Here is a 19,278-nt window from a genome sequence, read left to right on the forward strand (position 1 = left end):
AGCTGTGATGGTAAATAATGAAGAGAGAAAAACATAGGAATTAATGAAAGATAATGAAAAACAAAGAGGCAGGATGGAGGTGAATTTGGGCTGAGAATGAAATTGTTGACTGCAAAATTGGCAATAGAGCTGCCTCTCCACGACTTGGATTAAATTGCCCTTCAGAAAATAAACCCAGAACTAGTCCACTCGAGTTTCTACACAAATTTACATAGAGTAGGGCAATACGAAGAATACAACTCAATATCAGTGCTGAAGAAAAGAATCCTGCGGAAATATATTAAGTCAAGTCGGAAAGAAAAGTCTAATTAAGGTAAACAACTATAAAACGATGGCTGAATAGGAAATCACCCACAGAGGTTGAGTAAGCCAGTGAAGGTCGAACGCACAGTGAGGCTGGAAGTGATTTCCGACGGTACAGAATGGTGGATGCACAAAGCCTTCACCTGGCATTGTTTGACTCAGCCAAAGCGAAGAAAGAGGGCCAGCTTGGCAGAAACATTCAGTGTGAGAGATGCTAATATCAAATACACGCCAGATACATCATTGTACTACCGTCTGTGGTACCTGTCGGCAGTGATGATTGGTGAAAACAGACTGCTCTTATGCAAAGCAGCCAATTGGCAGACTGGGACACACTTCTAAAAATGAACAAAGGCGCTTTATCTCCATGGCTCACCTTAATGAGGTCCCCGAGTAGTTTGTTGGCTTCCACGTAGGCCTTCTTCACCTCCTTGAACTTGTGTCCGAGTCCCATGCTGTGAGCCTGCAATGACGCGTAGGGAAAGAAAAAATAAATTAGAAAAATATATATATTTGTATTATTCTGTGTAAGGAAGAAAAAAAATCAAGGCATTTTGAGTCATGGAGTGTCATCCTGTGATTTAAGGTCATAATTATGGCCAAGATGCTCATCTAGAAAAAGGCCAGATGGGCCAGTATAAACTGTAATTTTGTACACAGTGCTTTTGTTCAATGCTCGTTAATATAAAATGGGGCACAACAGGGCTACGGGATGATGACACACTTTTTCTTCCAGTGGGTTAACAGTGCTTTCAAATAGTCCATGACACATTTCAGTGTGCGACTGCACAGTGCAGACACTGTGGACTCTGTTTGTACTTGATGTGCGATACCGCATTAGCAAACACCAAAATAAGTTGTGCAAGCAACATTTTTTTTTGTGAGTTTCTGAAACAGTGCCTCTGATGAGTGCACTTCCTCGGTTATTAGTCACATTTCTTGCATCTGCAGTGGCTTTGAACACACAAACATGTAAAAATAAATTTAAAAAAAATGCTCTTGTTAAAAGTAAAGGGAAAAAAAGGGCTATTTTTCTCCATGATATTACTTAGAATAGACAGTGTACAGACATTTGAAAGGTGTATTGAGGCAGAGTTTCATATATCAGTACATATACATGTAATGTTGCATTGAGCTAATCTCTTGTTTCTGTCCTTTCATCCCGAAAGAGCTCGAAAGTGGCGTAGAGCTTTGTGAAATGCATTTAGGTTTTTTTGGTTTCAAAATCAATCACTTACGCAAAACACAATCAAATCTGTCCAGAATAGGTCACAGTACCTGGAAGTGAAGGTTGGTGTACTGTCCTCCGGGGATCTCGTTCTCATAGACATCGGCGTTGCCGGATTTCATGGTGGCGGTGCAGTCGAATGGAGCGTACAGGCCTCTGGCTACCTCCCAGTATTCACTGTAGTCGAACACCTTCTCCAGAGCGATGCCTGAAGCACAGCGGACCAGAATGACATCAAATCAATGGCCGCCATGCACATTTTCTTTTCATGAGAATTGACAACACTGATTTACTGAGCTTTCTATTCGCCAGAAGACAACAATTTAGCAAGGGACAACAACTAATGCTAACACATTTTGGTAATATTTTTGTGTTTTCACTTTAAATGTAAAGCCTGGGATATGGGGAGATAGATTATGTGGATGGAATTTAATTATATGCTGTATTAGATGCAATTTATGTGACTCATTGCCGAATCAGCATTAAAGCCAAAGTCTGTAATTCTCTGATAATGTATGCTCTTTTTTATTGAACAGAGGGAATTGATGTGATATTAAATAAAAAAGTTTGAGGAATTGTTTTGGCAGCTCATGGGGCTACCTGTAATTTATCGGAATTAGTGGTCTCAAAATGTGTGCCAGCAAGCAAAGTATGACGGAAGGTTTAAGCTGTTGATTTTGATATATGGAAATATAAACATGATGTGAAAATTGTTAAAGTCCAGACATTGTGCTGAGTTCTTTTTTAACCTACAGTACTTTGTCCTTCCCATCTGGTTGTTATGCTATACCAGGGTCCTATTTCTCAAACTAGTCAGCAAGAGAAACCCAAATGTCAGCAGAGACATTTATTTATAACCTACGAGGAGCTCACTTTTTGACAACTCCTAAAAATTGCATTAAGTCAGTAAAAAATGTGGGATTTAAAATGTGTTACAGGCCGACAAAAAGCTTGAACAAGTCTGAGCAGCGGAGTTGGGAAAGTGTAAAGTTCACTTATTAGCCTGTTGGAGCACATTTACATCTCGTCTCTGCCGCTCATTAAATCCCTGTGATATTTTGTGATCCTAAAAAGAAACGAAAACCCCAATAAAAAAGCCCATCTGTTGCTCATATTGATGACTTTCTGCTGCAGCCAGTTAAGGTGCGCTAAAGCGCATTACCTTGATAGGAGAAATCAGTTTGACTGCCATGACAGAAATGGCACTACACTGAGCTTTTGGCTAATGATGACAACAAAATCAGCCGTGTTAATGCAACCAACTTAGCTCCTTACATCCACAACAACAGCGTGACGAGCTTGGATTTCCATGATTCAAAGAAAGTACGCACTCTAAAAAAGTGTTTGTCTACTTCCACTGTGATCTTGGCGGGGAAATGGAGCGACTGTGATATTAATGTGAAACTAATGTGTATGTTGTTGCTCCTCAAATTCAGCTGCCTGCCAAGCCAGTTAGTAATTAGGTCCATTTCTTTCTCTGTTTGAGAACCAATTTTGTAGCTTTCATTTATGTGTCCATTGTGAAAACGATATCCTCAATTTACAAAAAAGGGGAAGTGTTGGCAACGTGACGGCAATCAAATATCTGCTCTGCTGAAGTTACAGCAAAACTGTTATTTGCCGGCTTCTACAGAATAAGTTAGTCGCAGGAGGGAATGAGTTCCCTCAGCTGACAACTGTCACTGACTCGTAAAACAAAATGCTACTGTGGGATTGTTTCGTGATGGATTGGAACGTATTGGGGTAACGTTAAGATTCTATAAAATAAGACACACTGCAGCTAACTGACTGCATGACTCCTAAATAAACCTGAGGCCGTGCTGGAAATATCTCAATGTATCGTGACATGGTACACATACACGCATCACATTGTAGCACGGGCTAAAACTGTCCTGTTTGAGGTGGATTGCACTGAAATGTGCAGATACACAGTTTTATCATACTGTAACATTGTGAAATGTGCACATTCTGCCGAAAACAGACATTGTGGGGTCCTTCATTGTCAGCTGAACTAACTGGCTCCTTGCTCCAGCTTCATACTGGACGGACAGATATGAGGCTGGTATTGAACCGAATATTCCTTCAATGCTCTTTTTCAGCTGTCAACTAGGAACGGACACATTTTCTCCAAAACACTTGAAAGTGCTCCGCTAAAATACGGTAATCAAAAAATCTTTATCAAGTCTTGACAGTACATACTTTTTCCTACATTTCAAAGAAACACTTTTACCTTCATGTGGCAGAAGATTTCACATCAAAAACTACTGATAATCATGTAAAATAGATTGCTAAAGTTTAAACCAGTGGCTCCCAGCCCGTTGGGCTTGCGCCCTCTAACGACACGGCCACGTCTAGTTGAGGGCCCTCGTCGTATTTCAGATACTGTATCTCCAAGTTGTCAGCAGCTTCACCAAAGAGACATTTCACCACCACATATCTCTGTGATGTATTGTCCCACAGCGGCCAGCAATAATTACTGTGATTGTAATTCAACTATGAGATATTATTTTAGATTTTAAAAAAAAACACATTAAAAATGATATTAAATTATAACGCCATATATCAGTCACATGGGCCAATTTTCCGCCGTACTTACTTTAAGTGCATGCTGCTGTACTTTTAATGAGGTGAAATTATGAATGCAGGACTTTTTCTTGTGACCTAGTATATTTAGATTGTTGTCGTGACACTTTTACTGATGTGAAGGAGTTGTACACAGGGAATGAAATAAGCACCTGCCAAGTAGAGGGTGCATGTCGGCTGTGGCAGGTAAAGCCTTCAGGTCAAAGGCAGATATGTTTTCCTTAAAAAAAAAGGATATATTTCTTTCTTTAAAGTAATTCCTAAATTTAAATTATTCAGGTATTAAGCTATTCCATATTTTGTACTGTCTGCTACAACTGACTCAGTCTTTACCATCCTAAAGCGTTCGACATAGATTTCAGAACTGAGTGGGAGGCAGAAATGTTCAGTGAACTTCTACAGTGGCAGGTAAGGGGAAAAACTTCAGTTCAGATCCTGCTTGTAAATGTATTTTAGAGTGTAGTTTGAAACCCAGGGCTTTTGGTGTGGAGGCAGCTGACCTACAGCATCTACCTAAAGAATCAGAAGAGCGACGTTGAATCAATACACTTCAATTATCAGGAAAGTGCTTTGGCGAGGACCGATGGCAGGAGCATCTTTCTCAACCAACCGGAAGGATCGACATAATTAAGTGAGTGCACCAATAGTGTGTTTTGTCTACGTCATTGTCTGCTTTTGTGAGATTGCCTTCTGAGATCAAACGGTTTATTTCATCCTGTGTTCCCGAAATATAAAGAACAGCTACAAACTGCTGTGGATTTTGACATTTGCTAAATTACGCTGGAGGTAAATACAGCATTGTTTTTTCTGGACCGCTGGTAACCATCCATCACTGCACCACTATACCATGTGTATACACACACACTACAGACACACAGGTACACAAGCACATGCAGACACATATGTCATTTAGATGGCTGCTTGGCAGTGACAGAGTGCCATCAATATACAGCCCATTAGCAGCACAAGCCCTCTACTGCAGAACATAGACGGACACAGACATATTTGCGTTCATAAGCTCGTACACGCACACAGTTGTCGAAAGACAAAGACACACACACACAAAGAGTTTGTGGTTGATGAGTCGATGAGAGCGAGCCGAACCGATGAAGACAGATGAGCATGGGAGGATTCAGGGAGAAAAGACGGGAACATTGAACGCTGACAGATGAAGAAAGGGAGCGATGAGGGAGGTGAAGAAGACGCTTAATGCGTCGGCTCACCTGCCCCGCCGTCTGGGGGTCAGTGCTTGGCGCCTACGTACAGTATTATCAATGCTTTGTGTGGCGTGCGTGCAGCCTTCTGTGTGTGTGTGTGTGTGTGATGACCGCTGTGTCATCAGACCGCTACACTGAAAACTCCACATCAATTAAATCGACTACATGATGCAGTGGATGCCGTCTCAGATAAACACAAGGACCAATTAAACGCGTGTCATCATTCAACAGCACGAGTGTTACTTTAACATGTAGGGCTTTTTTTTTTTTTTTTCAAAATGCATAAGTGTGTTCGGGCTGAATGAACACAATGACAGCTGAAAGACAAACGGCGTAACGGGAGAAGCGTTGTTTCTCCGGGACAAAGAGGTATTGTGGGAGACGCCGAGGGAGTGGAAGGGAAAGCGCAAAGAGTGAGGGAGTTTGAGGGAGTAAAATAGGCATGTAAAGTGCTGTTAATTGCTTTGTCAACGAGTGAGAGGGAGGAAAGGAAACGGGAGGGGGATGGAGAGACAACGTGAGAGAAGCGGGGGTGATAGGAGAAGGCAGAGCGAGCTGCACAGCGCTGATTACAGCTTTGTAACAGAGATGAGAGAACGTGGGGAGCGAGTGAGAGAAAGCAGTAAACAGACTCAGGTCAGGAAGGTATGGAAGGATGCAAGTCGCAAGTGCTTTATTGGAAAAGTAGTGCGATAGGCAGATGGAGATGGAAGGGGGGGGGGGAGGGGTGCAAAAAGAGAGGCAGAGATGAAAGAACAGACAACAAGCACAAAGTTACAGGTGGAAAAGAAGTTGGAACAGAGAAGGAGTCCGTCTGCATGTGTATGCATAATGCATGCACCAAGGTCACATCAGGATACACTATGAGTATGCACACGTGTGTGTGTGTGTGTGTGTGAGAGACTTTCTGCAGCCCGAACGCAGTCTCAAGTGAGTTAAATTGATAATTCCATGAATAAACTGACAGACTTCAAAACCTTTTGCTCTTGAGTAATGACCTTGTCCTCTCTCTCTCTACTGTTTTTTCTTCTTCGGGGAACTATATGCTCACAAATTGATATTCTGTCTCTAACTTGGACAGAGCTTAAATGATGGGGGAGTTCCTCTCCCTCTAATACTTTGATGCGTTCTAGTCATTTCATACATGGCCCAGAACAATATTTGCCAGCTGGAGAGAACGGACGTGAACCTGCTGCAGACACCCGAGGGTTTACGTGTGTCGATGTGAGGAGCAGGGGAGTCATTTTCATTCCAAAGCACAAGTCGCACATCAGACTGAAAACACAACATGTCCTTTCGGCTTTTGTCGTCGTGTTGTTTTGTCGCCTGTTACAGAATTGTCTTGCTCTTCCTTGACACATTTCCTCCTGTATGATTGTTTCTGCAGCAGTATTTAGCAGTGAGCCTCGAAAAGAAACCAATTCACTTTGAAGGGTGGCCTGAGAGACTACCCACACTGGTGTTCACTGTCATCCTCGGCTTTTCCGACACCACTGTGGAATGCACTGCAAATAGGAATGTGACATCTTCTGGTCTTTCCGGCTACTTACCCATAGATATTAGGCTCTCACAACTAAACTAATCCAGAAATAAAATAAGAGAAATATCTGCCGAAAATCTTGTTTTCATTAAACGTTGGCATAACTTCACACTTCCTTCGCACCCTTTAGGGTCTGGAAGAAATGCTGGATTGATTTATTTGGCCTTACGTCTGTTATGTGACCTATGACCTTAATTAGCGCACGTTATGTAAGAAACCACGATCTTCTTCTAAGCCTTTAGCTTTTGTTCCCAAAACCTAACTCAGTAGTTTGTTGCATAAAGTAAAAATGAAGTACGCCTACATTGGAAGTTTTTTTGTTTTGTTGAAAAGACAGCATGTACCAAGCGAAAACTGACATGTCCGAAACTGACACTCGAGGCGTACGTAGTGCGTCATGGTTTGAACTGTAGGGACCGGCAGCAGCCCCTCCAGACCGGGTGACGAGGTCTCAATGAGAATGCATGAATAAACATGCTGAGGGTGTAAAGAGAGATCCTTCTGTGCCACAGCGCATCAGCATCTGGGCTAATCATTTTACCATGGGACACGACCAATCATTAATAGGCATTAGTAAGTGTTTTCTCTAAAGACCACATGGTAATCAAAAACCAAGCTGATGGAAAATGATGTCTCTCTGTGATGCCCAGAGGCGGGAAACTGTCTGTACATACATCATCAGATCAGAACACAAGGAGGACTTGGCATACAGCGCATTTTCCATAAAAAATAAATAAATAAATCATCTGCATGTATGTGCTAATACAAATAGTGTCCTGCACTACAGCAGTGGGCTGTTTATTAGCGGTTTGAATATAGTGGAACAAAATTAGCAGTTTGCTATTCCTGAGTAATGGAAATTAGCTCTCAGATCTAGTTAGTGGAGCGCAGTCTTTCTCGGAGTTTTCCCAAAAGCGTTACTCTACATAACTAAGCAGCAAACCACACATCCGTTTTAATTCCTTTCGCCTGTTTCGTGTTCCTATAATTTCTAACAGGAGTTTTTCATCATGCCGCTTCAATATATTTTCACAAATTGCTGTGGGAGGCAGAGGTCGCTAAACCCGGTGGGCTATCAGAGCTGGGAGAGGCAGTTCTCAAATTACATTGAGCAGAACACACTGGACAACAGCAAACCCGAAGGGGGATGAACGTATTATAAACCCATCTCCCACTTATCTGTCGACCTCCTCGGAAGAGAGAATAGAGCTGTGGAGGGCCAGAGTGTGAACGAAACTTCTCTGATAGAAGCTGGCAGAACGTGGGTTGGGGAAGCAATTGAATAACCAACAACCATGTGAAGGATGCCTTGGGAAAAAGCCTCTAAATGCTCCAGGAAGAACTGCTCATTAGTTTTTGATGAATTTAAGACACATTATTCATGGCTACAACCAATATTTTTATGGGTTTGTAAGCATCAAATGAATCCTACCCCTCACACTAAACTATCTGAAATGTTCATCATTAATACATCAAGAATGTTTTGTTTTACAGAGCTTCAGATATTATTGACTACGACAGCCTGTTTTTTTGGGGGGGGGGTCCATCAGTTCACTTTCCATCTTCCTCTCATAATTGGCTGTGTGCATTATCACTGAGCAGAATACGCCGGCCTTTCTGACTGAGAGCCATAATTAGTGATGCACTCTGTCATTTATTGATCTGTTGATTGATTCTTTCTCTCTCTCTATCATGTTAAGCAGGAGAGTCTTAGAAAGGACACCGGGAAATCAGCTCTGAGTGAAACTTGTGATCTAAGAGACACTCTCTCTCTCTCTCATTAACAGTTAGACACTGCAATAAAAGCAATGTGGTGTTGTGCCAATTGATACACCTACATATGTATTCTTACTTTATTTTCACAGAGGATGTGTGAAGGTGTTTATTCCCACCAGGAATCTGCTCTTTCCAATTGCTTTTACCAAATTAAACTGATGAGACCAAAGAAGTAACATTTCAGAATGTTCCTAAACCCCTTAAGTACTGACAATATATCAAATACAAATACTTGCTTCCCTGGGCCTGGAATTACTTTTGAAACTAACAAGTCTGTTGCCATTGCTGCTCACAGGTTGGGGAACACGTTGCTTACCGGTGTCGAGCTTGGTCCCCTTGGTGCAAGCCACCAATGCTCCCATGCTGGGCTGAGAGGTCATCCCGGCCATCGAGTCGACCTAGAGAGGGATATTCAATATGAATACTGTTTGACTGAAAACCTTGATCGGTGTAGAAGTGTGGTTTGTGGGTCCACAGCTCGGTGGATCAACGTTATATACATAGTTGATGATGATAAAGCCTTGAAAATAATGTTTTATACATGATATATGATCAAAAACCTGATCATCAAGACATCTAAAGCAACCATGTCTGGTTGTATCGCGAGGCCTCAGTGGAACCAACGCGATAGGTACTCACTGCCACATCCACGACGTCAGCTCCAGCCTCAGCACAAGCCAGCATGGCGGCGACACCGGCCCCAGCTGTGTCGTGTGTGTGCACATGGATGGGCATATCGGGGAAACGGTCTCTCAGAGAGCCGATCAGAAGCTTGCTGGATTGTGGCTTCAGCAGGCCGGCCATGTCCTGGTAATACAGAGCGATGGAGGGGGAGGAGGGAGAAAAGATTGGATGGGAAGTTTGACATTTGAAATGATTTGGTATACACATATGCCAGTGATTCCCATTTAGAATAATAGCCCATAACATGACCCAATGTTTTGTGTATATAACATTGCTTTAAAATGTTGGCCTGGAATTCCTGAAAGGGTAAAAAGAACTAACCCAGGAGTAGACCTTTAGCCAGATGCCTTAATCCTGTAACAAATCTCAAGTTTGGATATGGAGTCCTGGACTCAGTTGAACAAGATTGATTTTAACCACCTGTCTTAGTCTGCATTAGTGAGAGTGCGCACACAGCACCAGCCTGAGGCTGTGCATGAAAGCCGAACAGACCACAAAGTGCCCAAAATTTGGTGGAATCGGATGAGTAAAAACGGCCCAAAATAAATGGAAGAGGAAAGGAACATGTTCACAAACATAACTCTAAATTCATCTTCTACTTGCTGTTGAAACTCTCCAAAATGATCATTGAGTCTTCGCTAATAAAATATATCTGAAGATTAAACCAACACCTTTTCGTTTTAATTGAAACCATTTTGTAAGTTTAAGCAATTCTGCACTAGAATGTACTAAAAACTACCCGATATGCACTGAGAAGTGTTAACTTAGAAGAACAAATAATGGCACAAGTGGAAGTTTTATATATACACACACTTGTGCGAGGATGATTATAAAAAATAAAGCTTAAATGATATTAACAGAAATTCACAGAGAGAGCTTAGATGTTTAGTTGCGCTCCCTCTGGTGATCATTGCACTCCATGAAGTTATAATTCATGCTCATTTCCTCTTTTAAATGTTAACCTCATTAGCTGTGCAGGCCTTTTATGAGATTGCCACTGCTGTTTGCGACGGTTCACACTGCGGTAGAGCGGGAGTTTATCATTTCACGTCTAAAAATATTCTGCCATGCTTGAATAAAGAAATTAATTCAATGTGAGCATTATCAGGCTATTTAGATAAGAGCCTCAAGTATACAAGTTAATTCAATGGAAGCAAGTTGCAAAACTTGAGCGGTGTTCATTCAATAAGCAATGCAAGGTCTAAACTTATTTAATTTAAAATACTGTGAAAATGAATAGGGCACGACTGAGTCATTCAAACCGGTTCTGGCCATGGTAAATGGAACAAGGTTATATTGTCCCTGGTCCTCATTTGTCCTAGCGTAGCCACCTATTGGCAGGGTGTCGTGGAAAAAAGCTTGGGTAGTGGTGTTGGTCTTACCCCTGCTCTATGCTTCGTGAATAGCCTAAAAGGAAAGGAGAGAATAGGTGGAAGAAGGCTTAAAGGTTGCTCTCGCCTCAGCTAAGAGGGTCATACCGAGGCACTCGACATGGGGGAACAACCTGACCTGCTCTGAGTGGTTCACAGCCCGATCAGAAACCGCCTCTTATGAATGACGGCACACAGAATAAATGGGAAAATGGATATACAGAAATCTGAAACCTATTTCTAAGAAAGATCAGGGAACGGCTATATATAGTGTACATACAGTATTTATATACATTATACCATTAACCTTTCCTTTCTTGTTCAACAGTTTAAGCCTGAGGGTATTTGTATTAATTAAAATGCTCATCAAAATGCAATCATGTGCTTTGTGTAAAAGAACATGGTAAAGAACATTGGTAAATACGTTTAACTATAATTGCATCAGGAATTGCATTAGTCAATTTAAATGGCTTATACCTGCCGATGCCGTTTCACCTCAGATCAAACCGGAACGTTTGCTTCCGTTTGCCACGTAAGGGTGTACACAGCCAGAATTTCAGACCTCCAGTCTGTTAGTGTAGGCCCTGATTATGACCACATACATGTGTAGAAAGACTGCATTTCAAAAGCCTGAGTCAAAAAACCCTAGCGAAGATATCCGTCCAGCTGGTTCCATGTTGTTCTGGTGGCAGATGGGCAGGGATTTCAGAAGCAAACAATAAGTGCCAGACGCTTTAGATTATCACAGAAAGGGGGAAAACATGGGCTTATTTTAGAACTCGTAAACAACTCTCAGAGAACACAGTGAAAACTCTCGCCCCGATCTTTATTTCCTCACCTTGATACAGAGGATGTGGGTTCCGGCTTTGACGAGCTCGTCTGCCAGGTTCACGTAGTAGTCCAGAGAGTACTTCTGCCTCATCGGGTCGGAGACGTCGCCCGTGTACGAGATGGCCGCCTCCACTACGCCACCTGCTGCCCCGGCGGCCTCCATGCCCAGCAGCATGTTTGGCAAGTAGTTCAGGGAATCGAACACGCGGAAGATGTCCATGCCGTTCTCCTTGGCCACCTCGCAGAACCTGGAGGAGTGGAAGGAGTGGCAACATGATGCCAGATAAAATCCGCAGTCGCTGCTGAGGCTTACTGTACACCACGAGATGCTCACACAATCTCTCTCACGCTCACACATGTAATGAGTTTGTCTCCATGCTCAGTGTATTTCAGATAATAGTGTATATTCGGGGTTGGCATAAGCTGTTTATATCCATCTCCGTATCGGCACTCATGAATATCGCTGTACCTGCGTTGATACAACATCCTCGATATTTCCATGAAAAGTGAGCTAACACAGCCTGCAGGAGCCACAATGACTGGAGATAAATGTATACCCGCCTCATTATCCAAGCTGCGAGTGGTAAATCCCTCCTATTATTGCCTTGGCCTCGGTATCTTAATCAGGTTTTTCATAAACAGGGTGAGTGCTTACTGTAGCTGTATTACTGTGAATACAATATTTACCCACACACAGAGCTTTTGTTTTGGCAAATAAACAGACACACTTAATGTTGTGCCACGAGAGGATTACCAGCCCAACGTCTGTGTGTCCGGTATTTATTTAGCACCACAATGCAAGTGCTCTCTAGTGGACGCTGTTTGGCATCAAATCAGAAACACGGTCCTGTCCTACATATCTGACTCAGAGCTGATGTAATCGTTATGCATCAGAAAGTTGTTGTTTTTTTCCCGTCAAATTAAGAGATGAAGAAGTTCTAGTTGGAGATCGAGTCATTTTTAAATTGTACATCCCCCTTGCTGATGAGTGGACTGTACTGCGACCCTGTGACATGCGAAAAGAAGAGAAATGACACTTTCATTTGATTTAGTTAATAAAGACACTTGGGCCACTTGGCAGCGGGCCGCTGCACTGAATACGTTGAGGGTGAGAGAGTGACATGGAAATAAAAAGGGAGGACGGAGAGAGAGAGAGAGAGAGAGAGAGAGAGAGAGAGAGAGAGAGAGAGAGAGAGAGAGAGAGAGAGAGAGAGAGAGAGAGAGAGAGAGAGAGAGAGAGAGAGAGAGAGAGAGAGAGAGAGAGAGAGAGAGAGAGAGAGAGAGAGAGAGAGAGAGAGAGCCGGGCCAGCAGATCAAAGCCATTAATCACAATCATGTGCACATTTTCGATGGCGCTCCCCCTACGGGACACTGGGAGTGGGATGGGGAGGGATATAGAGCAGTCGGGTTAGATAGAGAGAGTTAAAAAAGAGGGGAGGAAGTGTGTAATGTGGAGAGATGAATGGAGGCACGAAAGGGGAGTTATAAGAGTGGGGATAAATAATGGCTATATGATAGGAGAGGGGGCGCAACAAAAATAGGGAGGACCGAGGAGGTCTGTGTGCATGTGTGTGATTCAATGGAAAGGAGAGAGAAGGGGACAGCTGCATTAGTCATAAAGCCACTCCTAATGTATTTGAGGTGAGGGGAAATACACTGTGTGCGCGCGTGTGTGTGTGTGTGTGTGTGTGTGTGTGTGTGTGTGTGTGTCCTCATCTGTGGAATGCAGGTGCTTTTTGTGTACATGAGTCATCCACGTCATCGAGCTAACTTGTGAATCCGTTTGGAAAAGTGTTACATGCGTGTGTGTGTGCACACGAGTATTTATGGCCCTAAAGAGTTTTCTGGTGTACATTTGTATCAATGATGGATGTGTGTGAGTGTGTGTGAATTGTGTGGTGGAACTCATCGAGCGTGGTGAGAGGCAACAAGAAAACGTCAACCAATATGACCTAACTAAATGTGTTTGTCACTCGCGTGGTTTGTGGGTAGCTGCTGCTGCTCCGAACATCGATTTAGATACATTTACAAGACAAAGCAGCCGTGTGAGCTTCATGCTTCGTATGAATAGAGACCGATTGTTAGAACATAGGTGGAATGAAAGGTGAAGGGAAATTGAGTATTTCAGTTACAAGCGTGAATATCAGGATTGATTGAGTTCAGTAGCGGCGCATATATAGGCTCCTTTTGATGATTATGTAATATAATGACGTACACATCATGCTTGTTAAATGTATTTTCACCTCGTAAAAAAAAACAGCAACTGCGTATATTATCTTCAGACAACAGTTATAGTGAGGAACTAATATGTACACTATTAAAATTAGGCTTCATCAAATCTCATGTTTTTCTTTTGAGGTTTTTCCAATGAAGCTTTAAATGTCTGCGGTTATATTTCATGACACTATCACCCTTAAACAAAGGAGCAACATTTGATTTTGTGTTATTGTGTTTATGTAAATGTTTTATATGGCGCTGTTAGACTGCTGCTAGACTGCCAAGGTGCGCGCGGCAGAGTAAACAATTTGCAGAAGCCGCCGTCTAGAAAATGTTATTCAAATTGATGTTTTGCAACAATTCTCTAATGTTTTCAACACAGTGAAAAAATGTTGAATTGGAAAATTACAAACTTTTTTGCGATGTGGTTTTTTAAGTCCCTTGTTTATTCTTTAAAAATAAGTTTTGACTCTAGATGGTAAATATCTTCGTAAAATAAAGGTCAATTAAAAATAACAAACATAATGAGGTTGACTGTATCTACATACTTCACACTACACTCATCGTGCGTAGTATTCAATGCGTACATAGACAATGCAGATTAAGCCATCGTGTGCATCGACCTACATTTAGAGCCCTGCTTTGTGTTCATCCCCTCGCATTATAGGAGATAATGTATGGATTTGGAATGAAAAGAATGCATACATATTCATGATAAAACTACTGCTGATATGCCTGTTAGCCCCTTAAGCATTTAATTGTTTATAACTGATTTAAGATTAGAATTTTTTTTTTTTAAATGCAAGCATGGCGTGTGTGTGTGTGTGTGTGTGTGTGTGTGTGTGTGTGTGTGTGTGTGTGAGTAACTTACTTAAAGACGGCGTTGTCAGGGTAGTTGGTGTAGCCCACAGCGTTGGCCCCTCGCAGCAGCATCTGGAAAGGGACGTTTGGGACCAAAGCCCTCAGCTCCTGGAGTCTCCTCCATGGGCATTCTGACAGGAAGCGCATGGCCACATCAAAGGTAGCACCTACGCACACAGACACACACACACACACACACAAACACGTGGCAGTTTATCATCTGTCTCCCCAACTTTTATCTAAACGTTGGACTCCAAAACGAATATTTAAAACTCATCACCACACATACACGCGTGCGCACACGCACACACACAATGTCTGATGATACTTTCATCATTTCATTCTAAAGTCACTTTAAAATCAAAGAAATATTTCGGTGGGAGAGGTAAAAAAAAAAAACGAGATAGCAATCTCTCATTTCCCTTTCTTGGGGGAGTAGATTAGAGAATCTCATACCCGTTTATCATATCAGCCAGAAATATTGAAGCCTCCAGTGGTTTTCTGCTGATCCAACACTGTCATCATTAAATTTCACTTTCTGTGCACTTGTGCATTTGGACACAGTGAGAATACTAAGCGCAATTGCTTGTTCCACACTCTGGGAGGAGCAGTATTGCCCTGGTCTGGATACCCTCCCCTTAATCAATTACCACTTCCTCCCCCTCGAATTAGATTTCAGCCTGCGTCAGCATCTCTTAAACCACTGATTTGGAGCAGAAATGACTCCAAGCCATCCTATCTGATGTTAAACATATTAGTATTAATGTATTATAGCGGGCGGGATATCAAAACGTGACGCTGAACGAGGAATTCATCGGGGACAGCAGAAGTAGTTCCTCTAATAATTTGATAACAGGAATGAAGGCCGACAGCTGGCCACAAATATCAGAACATTAGGCACGGGCACCGGGCAGATAGGCAGCCGACAATCTGTCATGAAGATGAGCTGAAAGCGATCAGGGAGAAAGATGGAAACAGGGCTGTTAGGCAAAGCCCACGGTTGCAAAGTATTTTACACCGCATGTAATGCTTGAGGAACGGAGACAATTGCCTTATTTTGGGACTTCTCACCTGGAAAAGGTGCTGTGGGACTATATGGGCCAGTAAGATCTTCTGTAGGCGTGGTAGCTAAGAGAAGTCTTTATCCAGAACTCAATAATAATAAACACTAAATGCTCTCATATTGACAAACTCTTTACTTCATCCAAATCTCCACTAGTGGAAAAATAAAGTTCTTTAACACTTCTATCGTTTGAGCCAATAAAAGGTAAAGCCCACGATAAATAAAAATGATTAATATCTAGAATTTGAATTATTGACACACACACACACACACACACACACACACACACACACACACACACACACACACACACACACACACACACACACACACACACACACATTTTTGCTTAAGTGTGCAAGTATGGCCCTGATGCATCAGACGGTTTATCCTGTCAGATCAATTTTTATGTCTCTGCGATTGCAGTTAATCGCTCTGGATTGGTTGATTTGTTGTTGTTGCCAGTCCTGGTCAGGCTTCATGAGTGTGTGTGTGTGTGTGTGTGTGTGTGTCGACCAGGAAACAGCTCATATTTCTTAAAATGTGCAACGGTTGTCCTAAACACTGATCATGCAGCAGGGCACACACCAACATGTAATGAGGAATCTGCCGCATTACCATCAGATACATTTGCCAACTGTGAAATCGATGGTAGGAACCATAGACACATAACGTGACCTAGTTCCTTTGACTGCATCTTCCACGGTGTAGGGAGAAACACCATATCAGGAAGGGACGTAATCCTAAAAGGGCTTTCACAGGCTTAATATCTCCGATGATTCATTGTGCCGCTAAGCGGCTGAAACATGTGAAAGCAATACTGTATTCCACATACAACTTTGCTTTTTTCACATTCTTGCATCAGGATAATGTGTTTAATACTCACATGGTCATATTCCTGAGCAATTTCTTTCGGGAAAGTAATTCAAGCTCGACCGAATGTGTAATATTCTCAACCTTTGATCACTTTGTAATAAACGTGTATTGTATAGGGACTTCCTATCAATAGCGGCTTGGTAGTTTTTTCCTTCTATGGCCATTGGGTGATTTATGAGGAGCTGTTTAAAGGTACAATTACACACTGTCCTTGTGGGACAGTGTGTGCTGGAGCTGAACTTTTTCACTGCAGCATCATGGTAGTCTGATTTGTGTTTCACAAGCTGAATCAATATCAGGCGAGAGCGCGGCCGGCTAATAGCGTATCTGGGAACTGTGGGCACCGAAAGCTGAGTGAATGAAGGACGTTTAACGGAGAGGAAGGGGGTCTGAGATTCACACCGTAACCTGACATACTCTAAAAGATTACAACATTGTCTTTATCAAAGAGGCCCTCCTGTAATCTCGCTCGCCAACTAAGTACACTCCTCACGGTGAGTACTACTCGCCCTGTGAACACCGTATTATTTGCCGTGTGCGGCTCTGAAGGAGCCGCATGAAGTGTGAGAAAATAACACCGGATGAAGTGTCCGATTGGACCGGACACTTCAAAAAGAGAAAAGGAGTAGATGAAAGAGACAGAAAAGGCGATATATAAAAAACAAGGAAAGCTAAACGCATGACCCACAAAGAAGTAGTGTATTTAGTTTAAAAAAAAAAAGAACACTGGCTTCTTTTAGAGTAGAAGAAAAAAGCTGATATGGATTAAACATGTAAAATTAACATCAGTACATTAACGCTATTGTACTGTTGCACTGGTCGCCGGAGGGATTCAGGAGGGAGATTTCTAGCTGAAGAATGTGTTCCGCCTTTAAGTGTTCAAATAATTATGAATGCACTATTCTGTGCTCTCTGACTCAAAATCATATCATGCAGGAACTACTGACATCTCAAGAGGGTCCACTAGCATATTACATTTCTCTCTCTCTCTCTCTCTCTGTAACTTTTCTTAAACGGGAGAGACGATCTCCTCGACTCATTTTGTCAGCCCATTACAGAACCATCATGTCAGGGGGCGTTTAAAACGTCTGACTCCTGTTCTTCATTGGATTCCAATGATGTGCTATTGCTGCCGTTGTCTGGATCGGAGAGAGACGCACATAGATTCACTCGCTCCGACGCTTTTATGAAGACGGAACACTGTTTGAACTTCGAGAGCTTCCATTGACAGAAGATTTCAAAACGCGACTCCCACTGCAATTCATGCATCCACGCTTTATGAGAGCGCTCAGACGGAGGACGCAAAGGAAGATGTATTCACCTTTCTCTTCTCGTTTTATCTTAACTATATTCGACTCAGAGGCCAGACAGTTCTGCGGTGTTTACTTTGAGTTTCTACTGTAGCAAATGCCCACATAAAGATGCAGCTCCATACTGTCAGCTCAGCTCAGAATGATCAGTGGATGACATCATGTCATATCGCTGTAAATTGTTTGAAAAAAAGGAAAAGTTCACTGTTTTTGGGGATCTTTTATTCATCAACATTCGATGAACATCTCGAATCATTTTCATCTTTCTATCAGGGTTTGTGAGCAGTTTTTTCAGCTTCCCGTTTCTGACCAGATGAAGAACCTGATCAAAAGCTCAGTTTGTTCCCTTTCATTAGTATAACATATATACACATTCCTGTGCGATGAGCTTCCTGGTCCAGAAAAAGAAGATTCATCACTGTCATTTTAAGGGTTCAACTATCCATGCTGGACTGTGTAGTGATACCGTGTAGGAGTGAAAGGATCCTCTGGCGTATCGCCATCAGACAGGTTCTGTTATTGCTGCGTGACTATAACTGAAGTCTCTTTCAAAGTCTTCAAATATAAGATAACAAACTGTTAAAAAGGAATCTATGTCTCTGAATGAAAGCCTTTTCCCCTTTCAGAACTGGCTCCCACCACATAATGAGCCATACAGAGAGGAGAGGGCCACCTTTTTAACAATATCCTGCAGAGTGAAGAACTGAGTTCACCGAGAGGTCTCACAGGCTCTCTTCAAAGATGTACTTTTAATGTGACAACAGAAACGTGGCTTAGTTGAACCGGTGTCATCTTTCTCCGGTCAGACTTGTAATGACGCCACGATATACTGCAAGGTGGCAGTCCGGGAAGCGTTTAAGCCCTGTCTGTCCAAATATTCCCTCAGTTTTACTTTTGCAATAACCTTTTTATCTGTTCAAACATGGGATGTAGACAGTTACTGGATGTGACATGTGCTCAACATGCTCTCCCACAGTAATGAAATAGTGTTTCAGCCTAACCTGTGCACCATTATCAGCTACCAGGAGGAGGTTACTCTTAGAAAGACTTCACTGCACTGAAAAAAGGTTTCAGTGGAGAGTCTCTGCTTGCCTTTTTTGTTTCCTTCTCACTTTGCTTCACCATCTAACAATGAGCACAGTCACTGAAACAGAACCCTTTTTTGTTTTACTGCAGGCCTTTGTTGTTTGGTTCTTATGTTTGTTCTTGTGATCTACTGAAAGCACTCCAAGTAAAATAAGCATAATCACTCTGAGTGGTTTTCTATAATTGAGCATTAAATTAAATGTTTCAACCTCAAGAGGTTTACTGGGCATATCTCTTCCACAAATGTGAGTATTCTCAGTGTTTAAACAGGAACATTGAATTTACTCTTTGAAACCAGTTCATAACAATTGCACTTCACATCACACCATTAGA

At 42.2% G+C, this 19,278-nt stretch overlaps 1 protein-coding gene across 1 annotated transcript in view; it reads right to left on the minus strand.

Annotated features, from left to right (window-relative positions):
- The window catches only part of pcxb (pyruvate carboxylase b), a 253,655-nt gene that overhangs the window by 31,445 nt on the left and 202,932 nt on the right, over positions 1-19,278 (minus strand). The window contains exons 16-21 of the mRNA XM_068587655.1: positions 14,621-14,777; positions 11,540-11,780; positions 9,287-9,454; positions 8,964-9,045; positions 1,582-1,739; positions 680-766 (exon numbers count right to left, since the gene is read on the minus strand). Of these exons, the coding sequence (XP_068443756.1) occupies positions 680-766; positions 1,582-1,739; positions 8,964-9,045; positions 9,287-9,454; positions 11,540-11,780; positions 14,621-14,777 (893 nt within the window). The remainder of the gene's footprint in view (positions 1-679; positions 767-1,581; positions 1,740-8,963; positions 9,046-9,286; positions 9,455-11,539; positions 11,781-14,620; positions 14,778-19,278) is intronic.

This window comes from Clinocottus analis, unplaced genomic scaffold (genome assembly GCF_023055335.1).
Source record: "Clinocottus analis isolate CAN_PGR_092001 unplaced genomic scaffold, fCliAna1.0.p SCAF_21, whole genome shotgun sequence".
NCBI lineage: Eukaryota > Metazoa > Chordata > Actinopteri > Perciformes > Cottidae > Clinocottus > Clinocottus analis.